Source organism: Natrix helvetica (assembly GCF_964273705.1).
Source record: "Natrix helvetica genome assembly, chromosome: 9".
Taxonomy (NCBI): domain Eukaryota; kingdom Metazoa; phylum Chordata; class Lepidosauria; order Squamata; family Natricidae; genus Natrix; species Natrix helvetica.
The window spans coordinates 3618230-3626802 of record NC_138560.1 but is presented as its reverse complement, the minus strand read 5'-3'; the positions used below and the strand labels follow the sequence as shown (position 1 = coordinate 3626802).

Genomic DNA, 8573 nt, shown 5'->3' with positions numbered 1-8573 from the left:
CAGCAATGCTTATAAAATATGAACCAGTTGCCAAGCATCTGAATTTTGATCACAGGAGCATGGGGACGTTACAAAACCTTTGTGACAGGCAACTGTGAAAAACGGCCACAAATAATTTTTGTGTAGTTTAATCCACGCCCGGTATGTTCTACCTATGGCTCGTATTCCATAACAAAAAGATTCCTCCTCTCCAATTCTCACTTGTGCTTCCTCTCCTCTTTTAAGGTGATCCAGAAATGATCTCTCCGAGGTACAAAACCGTCATCCAGGGCGAAGCCTCCGAGACCGACTCGGAGGAAGAAATCAATTGTTCAGCCTCCTCACAGGCTGCCTTTGGAAACCCTTCTGGAGTTCGAGTCGCTGGGGAAGCCTCCGAAACAGACGAGGAAGCCGAAGCCGGATCGAAAACCGAGGCGAAATTGATCACGCCAGATTTACCGCCCCTGATCGTCTACAGGAACGAAGATCCGGAGTCTCCCACGGCGGTCGAAGAGAAGCCCGCCCTTCACATCAAACACCGGGGCCGATATAGCTCCCTCTTGCAGCAGAAGCTGGTGGAGAGTAACGCCCGTTTGTACTACGACATCCACAACACGATCAGGCAGGTCTACCAAACCGCCATCAAGGAGATTGGAGCCATTACTGGGCAGCTGAGCAATTCCCAAAACGGCATCATCAACGCTTCACACAACATAAGGCTGGTTCTGGACGACCTCCGGTCCGTGGCAAATCAAATAGACATCATCAACAGCTGCAGTTTGTTACCGGATATCCCGATAGAGGTGCCTTCGGCGCACACCTAAGAGAGACGGATGGACCGCTTCCTGCACACGGCTGTTCAAGGGAGGTTGGATGGGACCCCGCTTGTAGAGCTCAGCCGAAAAAACTGAAATAGACTGAAATATTTGTCCAGTGTAAAGAAATCTTTGCTGCATGTTTGATACTGAAATCATAGTACGTCCTTTTACAATCTGGTTGCTGCCTTTAGATTGACGAGTGAACCGAGCAAAATAAAACTGCTTTCCCAGTTTTGGAGAGAAAGGGATGGTGCCATTTCAAGAGAGTACCTCTTCTCCTGGCTCATATCTTTAAAATTGTACACTTGATTGCACAAGGATGGGTGGCACTCCCTGAGCGTGCAAATGCAGCATCACTTTGGACTCATGAAAGTGTGTCTGAAGATGCTATAAACTGCCTTCATTGATACACGCCGATTATTCATTTGGAGGGAACGTAGGATTTGAGCAGGACTAAGAAAAATGAAATAATTATTGATTTCATTCATGGAGTGCAATAAAATAAGATAATAACATTACAGCCTCGACTTCTTACTTTTACATACTAGTATGGACGTTATTTCTATAGCAAAAAAAATATCTAATTGGCAAAATCCAAAGTCAATGCCTCATTGTTTTTTTCATCTCAAGCCTAGAGGAAATTGGACCTGATTGGACCTGATTGATGGATTATATGCTGTTATGCTAACGCTGAGTGATTATTAGACGAATAGATATTCTGCAGGAATGGTCTAACTGGATTCTTCAGTTCTTTCAATGGCGTCGCCCATCCTTAGCAATGGCACTTAGTACTTATATACCACTTCGCAGGGTTTCACAGCCCTCTCTAAGTGGTTTACAGAGTCAGTATATGGCCTCCAACAATCTGGGTCCTCATTTGACCCACCCCGGAAGGATGGAAGGTAGTAGTATCAAGTTCAACTTGGCCAAATTTGGAATGCTAAGTAGGATCAGACTGGGTTAAAAATTAGATGGAAGGCTACTAGGCTAGGCTAGCAATGTCAAAACTACCCACAAGAGGGCAGTGTTGACCCACCTTTGCACTCTAGCCAAGAAAAAATAAATGGAGAAGTCCATAAAGTCAACATCAGCCAAGCCTCACTCATAAGAGGCTTTGTCTGAAAATGAGACTTCAAGGCCGCTTTAGAATACTAAAACTTTCCCTTTTAGATTTCCAGGTTCTCAGCAAGTCCATGATAAAGAAAACACACACACTTTGGTGTTGGAGGTTATCATCCTGACCTCTGTTTGTTTGTTTGTTTGTTTGGATTTATATGCCGCCCTTCTTCAAAAGGACTCAGGGCGGCGTACAACATTAAAAAAACACACATCCCAAAAGTTTAAAAAAATTAAATACATATCCAAAAAACAAACCGAATTTAAAAGACAATGCATTTAAAATAAGTTAAAATTAATTCCTGGACTTATTTACCTGTTTTTCCTTTGTTTCCATCTTGGTTAGACTCACCTTGACATCCACCTGATTTGCCTTTCTACTTCATTTTGCGTCTTGTGCTTAACACTTTGTGTTTTTATACCATCTTTTTTCAGGCAAGGGCCAATAAAATCCAACCGTGGATCATCTCTTAACCAATGATCCCATCTCCAAGAGAAGTTAGAGTCCAGACACATCTTGAAAGAACGTTGAAAGACACTCCATACAACCAAAGTTGGGGGTTGGATAGATGGTGGGTGGGTGGGTGGGTGGATGGATGGATGGATGGAAGTTGAGTGGATAGATGGATGGATGGATGGATGGACGGACTGATATCCAGGATAGTATAAGGACTCCTGCTTGGGCAGTAGGATGAGCTAGATTCTAGCTAGCCACTAGAAGACCTCCAAGGTCCCTTCCAGCCCTAGCATTCTATGATACGTCTATGAATATTTATCTAGTTATCAATACCACCCCTGACGAATGGCTCTTCAGCTTCTGCCTGACCACTTTGGCCAACCCACCCCCCAAAAACATTTCTTTCGTATAATAATTCTGCTCATGGCAAGACCTCTAGTTCCCCCGTCAGGTGGCTCTTCCTCTTGTGAGTTTGGCCTTCCTGTAGCAAAACACCCGAAGGAAATTATGACAAACCCAAGAAAATGGCATATACATGCTTATTAAGTCACCTCAGCTCAAGGGAGATCTTATCTGGATTTTTCCTCCTCTTTGCCATCTTGTAGCAGGGAGGCACATGGCTTAATTATCCGAAGGCCTTTTCCCCAGCTTTATTCCTCCGCTTGTTTTATATTTATTGACTCATATAAGTTCACTGAGTATAGGACTGCGGCTTTCGTGATTGACTCACACTGTATATAATAACATCTTCCCAAAAGAGATTAATAGCAAGGGCCAGCTCTTTATGCTGATTAGCCCATTGATAACAGGGAAAGGAGGTGGATTTGGGCTGTCACAGCCTGCTTCCTGAAAAAAATAAATCAGGTTTTTAAAAATTCTCTTCTCAACCAGATCCTATATAGCCGTGATGGCGAACCTATGGCACGCAGGCCACAGGTGGCAAATGGAGCAATTAGTAAGGGCACATGAGGCATTGCCCTGCCAGCTCCAGCACGCATGAGCACACTGGCCAGCTGATTTTCAGCCTTGATTTTTGGCCATTTTTCACCCTCCGGAGGCTTCCGGAGAAAGAAAAACAGCCCAGTGTACACTCCAAAAGTCCATTCCCGAACTTCCGGTTTGCGTGTTGGGCCATTTTTCGCCCTCCCCGAGCTCCTAGAAAGCCTCTGGAACCTGGGGAGAGAGAAAAACAGACCTACCTACCCGGGTCACGGGAAGTCGGAAAATGGGCCGTTTCTGAGGCCATTTTCGCCCGCTCCAGGCTCCAAAAAAGCTGTGCACGCATTCACAGGAGGCACCACGCAGGGGGGTGGGCATTAAATGATGGGGTGGGCACGCGAGCGGGCACGTACTTTTGGCACCCAAGGCAACAAAGTTTCCCCATCACTGCTGCTATATAGCTTAGCTCTTTCCAAGTCAACTGCATGGAGATGTCCATGAAATTGCTACAAATATGTTCATGAAAGGCATGGTTTTTGTTTGCCTTGAAATGTTTCTTCCTCAATTTTTTTGATCACTCAAATTTTGACCACACAACTATGGGGATGCTGGAAGTGTCAGTGTGGAAACAGTCATTATTCACTTTTTCAGTTGCCGTTGTAACTTCGAACCATCACTAAACAAGCAGTGGTAAGTCAACAACTACCTGTATAACAATATGGAGGTATGGACAGAGGGGTAGAACCAAGATCAGGTGAAGGGTTAATACCACTTTATAAGGACTTGGGAAGGCCACACTTGGAATTCGGCATCCAGTTTTGGTCGCCACGATGTAAAAAAGATGTGGAGACTCTAGAAAGAGTGCAGAGAAGAGCAACAAAGATGATTAGGGGACTGGAGGCTCAAACATACGAAGAACGGTTGCAGGAATTGGGTGTGTGTAGTCTTATGAAAAGAAGGACCAAGGGAGACATGATAGCAGTCTTCCGATATTTGAGGGGCTGCCCCCAAAAAGAGGGAGTGAAACTATTCTCCAAGGCACCTGAGGGCAGAACAAGAAGCAATGGGTGGAAACTAATCAAGGAGAGAAGCAACTTAGAACTGAGGAGAAACTTCCTGACAGTGAGAACAACTAATCAGTGGAACGACTTGCCTCCAGAAATTGTGAATGCCCCAACACTGGAAGTTTTTAAGAATATGTTGGATAGCAGAGGGGTGGACTAGAAGACCTCCAAGTTCCCTTCCAACTCTGTTATTCTGATCACGTTAACTGGGCTGTAGAGTCAAGCCTAAGTTATTTAAACACCACCAAAGCTGATCAGCCCAGCAAAATCTGGCATTTCGTTTGTGTGACATCGTAAAGAATCGTAAAGAGGCACCTATCTGATTTAGAAAGGATGAAGTTATGCTAATTGGGCATTGTTGTCAACTTAATTGCCTTAATTATTTCATCTTAGTTAAGACAGAGCCAAAGGAGATGACTATGCATACTTAAAATGTTATGGTTGATTTACTCTTTGTTTTTTTCTTTTAAGTAATTGCTACTAAGGACAATTAGGTGCAGCGAGCTTAAAACCAAGGAGTTTAATATTGAAACAATATCTTCACTCCATTCTCTTCCATATGTGTTGGGACTACCGAACTCATCCTCCCCAGCCAACCCAGTTAATGATCCTACTCAGTTCCTAATCTTTGCTTCTGATCCTTCCTTTTGCTTTTCCAATATTTTGTACGTACGCAAAACCCACTTTGGAAAGAAAAATGGTTCACAAATTCCTTCGCAGCACCAATCCCCTTATTTTTCTTAAGAAGAATGTTTTTTTAGCATTTTGATTTATACATTTTTCTTTAACATATGTAGGTATTTGATAAACACTGGGTCATTTTACATATACATCATAACAGCGATAATATTATTTCCTTGTATATAATAGTATTCTTCCAACTTCTAATTTCTACTTTTATTATCTAACCATTGATAAAACAAATCCCAAATTAAAAAAAAAATTCTATGTCTTCTTTATCCTTTACTGTTAACCTATCCATTTCTGGACAATCTAATATTTTTTAAAACAAATTTTCATCTCAAGGATTTTCCTCATTTTTCCAATGTTGTACAAATGCGAATCTCGCTGCTGTCAGAACATGCAATATTAAATATATATTGCCTTTATTATATTTTTCTGGCAAAACACCTAATAAGAATATTTCTGGCTTTAAATCTAAATAGTATATCGTAAATGCAAAACTAAGACTCGGGAGAAATCAGACAACCATGGTTTTCTCACAGCAATTTTTATAATTCATTATGTTTGGAACGCTCTTCCAGAACACCTAAGAGATACTTTCAAAAGGCTTTTAAAAAAAGCTTATGTTTCCAGTACAACTAGTCCTCAATGTATGGCTACAATCGGGATCAGAATTTCCGTTGTTAAATGAGCCATGCCTGATTTTAGCACTTTTCTTTGACATGGATGTTAAGGTGCTTTTTCCAAGGACAACTGGACTTTCATTGTTTCTCCTTGAAGACATTTTGCTTCTTATACCAGGCAGCTTCTTCAGTTCTGACTTTATTTAGTCAGAACAGAGGAAGCTTCTTGGAGGAGAAGTGAAACGTCTTCAAAGAGAAAATAAGTAAGGCCGATTGCCTTTGGAAAAAGCACTTTTGGGGCAACCACGACCTGCATAACTGAGGACCTCCATAGACACAGTTATTAAGTGAAGCATTGCAGTCTTTAAGTGAACCATGACGTCATTAAGCAAATCCGGCTTCCCTATTTTTTTACTTGCCAGAAACTGTCTGGGAAGGTCACAAATGGAGAACAGGCGATCCCAGGTCACTGCAATGATGGGAAATACAGGCTGATTGCCAAATTGTGAATTTTGATCGCTGCTGTGAAATTATGTGTGAGGACCATATGTAAGTCATTTTTTCAGTGCTGGTATAACTTGAATAGGCAATACATGAATGTAAGTGGAGTATTTTGACCGAGGCTTCCCCAAAAAGCACAAGGCAGAGTCCTGGTCCCGGCAAAACCCCTTTTATTAAACGAATGTGAATTCCTCCCATTCCCATTCAGCCAAGGCCTGGCAAACAGTCTTTCAAAGGAGTATTTAGGACCACAGACCTTATCCAGCTTGGAAAGCTGCCAGGTGAATATTTTTCAAATGAGGTGCTGTGCAAGGAAAGACTTGGCACAGAGTCTCTGAGAGTCACGGACAGATCTTCACACTCCTGAAATGAATGAACGAACGAACGAATGAACGAACGAACGAACGAACGAACGAACGAACGAACGAACGAATTGTTTCCTGCAAAAGCCCACTCCCCTTTCGCTCCTCTTTTATTTCCTCTGGGAGGGGACATTCATCGTCCACCCGTGGCCTTATTCCCAAGTTGACCCCTGTTCTTTAGCGGTTCCCTTCATCTGGCAGCTCTGCGCAGGCGCACACTGGGAACAGGCTCCAGCTGTTCTTCTGCCGCACTGATCTCCGACTCCGAAGGCAGCTGATAACTGTTGGATGGCTCTTTCCTCCCTCTCTGCCTCCGACACAGAGCCCTCATCAGAGCCTTCCCCACACTCCAGGACTGGCCCGTGTTCCTCCCCAACCTCCTCACTGGCCGAGTCTGCTGCCAGCTCTGCTGGCCGCTGGCAGGCCACAACATTGAGGGTCTACCTGTCCAAGCCCTGCTGATCCTTCATGCCCCATTTTGTAATTGTACGAAATAATCAGCAGACCAATTTTGCCTCCTTCTTGCATCATCCTGTCACCAAATTGTTGCAAGCAGAGCCAGGATATTAAGCGGTTTGGTCGAAGCATGTTTTAAAATCACACGTGATCTTTCTGATCATACGAAAGACCTTCGTGCAACTTGGACCGAGGGACTGACTCATTTTTCTGCCTTCCTCCTTGAGGTTGTACCCGGGCCACCCAAACACAGCAGAGGAAATGGCGGTGCTTTTCCAAGAACCCAGCACGCCTGTGGTTTGAAAAATAAAAAGAAAAAAAGAAAAGAAGCAGAAAGGCTAAGAGATCAGAGACACCCTAATTGTAGTTAATGGCGTTCGAAAAATTAAAGCATCCGCAAGAATCATTCCCTAATAGCTTCTAAACATTTCCTCCGATTTCTTTCATCTACTTCTGCGCAATTACGGTTTAATTTCTTGGAAGGCTTTCATGGCACAAGGGAGTTGTGGAGTGTTCAGCATTCTTGGGGCACAAGCTATGAGTTCCTTTGATTTAATCTCCCCCCAAACCAGGGGTCGGCAAACTGCGGCTCTGGAGCCTCATGTGGCCCTTTCCTCCCTCTGCTGCGGCTCCGTCACCGGTCGGCGCCACAATTTTGAGAAGTGCTTCCGGTGGTGGTGGGGAAGCGCAGTGCGCCAGGAGGAGACTCTATGGCAAGGGGAGGGTTTTCCAGTCATCTCCGCCATTGATAGGGCTTTCGGTTAGGACAGGTAGAGGGAAAAGGACGCCGCGCTAGGAGGAGACTCTATGGTGGGGGAACTGAACTTCCGGTCAGCTCCAGAATTGAACAGGAAGCTTCCGGTTAGGACCTTTGTGGTTCCCGGTGTCCAAAGACGTCTCCGTGTTCATGTGGCCGGCATGACTCAACGCCGAATGCCCCAGCTGTTAAGTGAATCACTGCCGTTGTTAAGCGAGTAATATGGCTGTTAAGCGAACCTGGCTTCCCCATTGATTTTGCTGATCAGGAGGTCACCAAGGGGGGGGGGGTCACCTGACTGCAACCGTCATAAGTGCATGCCAGTTGCCAAGCGCCTGAATTTTGATCACCAGATCGCCAGGATGCTGTGAAAAAGATTGTGGGGGAAAACGGCGGCTTTCCTTCACTGCCGTTGTAACTTTGAACGGTCACTAAACTACCATAGAAATATAAACACCATGGAATGAATGCCTGTGCCATAACTCATGTGGAGAAGAAGGAAAGGTGTGTTTAATTTCCTTTCTCTTAGCATCTGCCACTGTCCCTTGTCCGGCTTGATTTTCCGCTTCACCACTAATAATTATTTTGATTGGCGAAGGTCCCACATTTTGTGCTGCTCCAAGGCTTAGTCACGGCATTCCTCTGCCATTCAGAAAAATCAAAAGAAAAGGGGGGGGGGTTGCAAGGAAGCCATGGATGGGAGGGATCAAAAGGAAGAGATAATTGAAGCCTCCACAGGTGCCTTGAAGTCCACAGATGAAGAAGACACAGGTTGAGCCTCACTGATGCCCAGGGAGGTTGTACCAGCCAAGCCCAC

General features: G+C 44.4%; 1 protein-coding gene across 1 annotated transcript; it reads left to right on the top strand.

Annotated features, from left to right (window-relative positions):
* Window positions 1-203: 203 nt before the first annotated feature.
* On the top strand, window positions 204-1328 carry BLOC1S3 (biogenesis of lysosomal organelles complex 1 subunit 3). The gene has a single exon (XM_081962709.1). The coding sequence runs from the start codon at window positions 237-239 to the stop codon at window positions 801-803; it is 567 nt and encodes a 188-aa protein (XP_081818835.1). The 5' UTR covers window positions 204-236; the 3' UTR covers window positions 804-1328.
* The last annotated feature ends 7245 nt before the right edge of the window (window positions 1329-8573 follow it).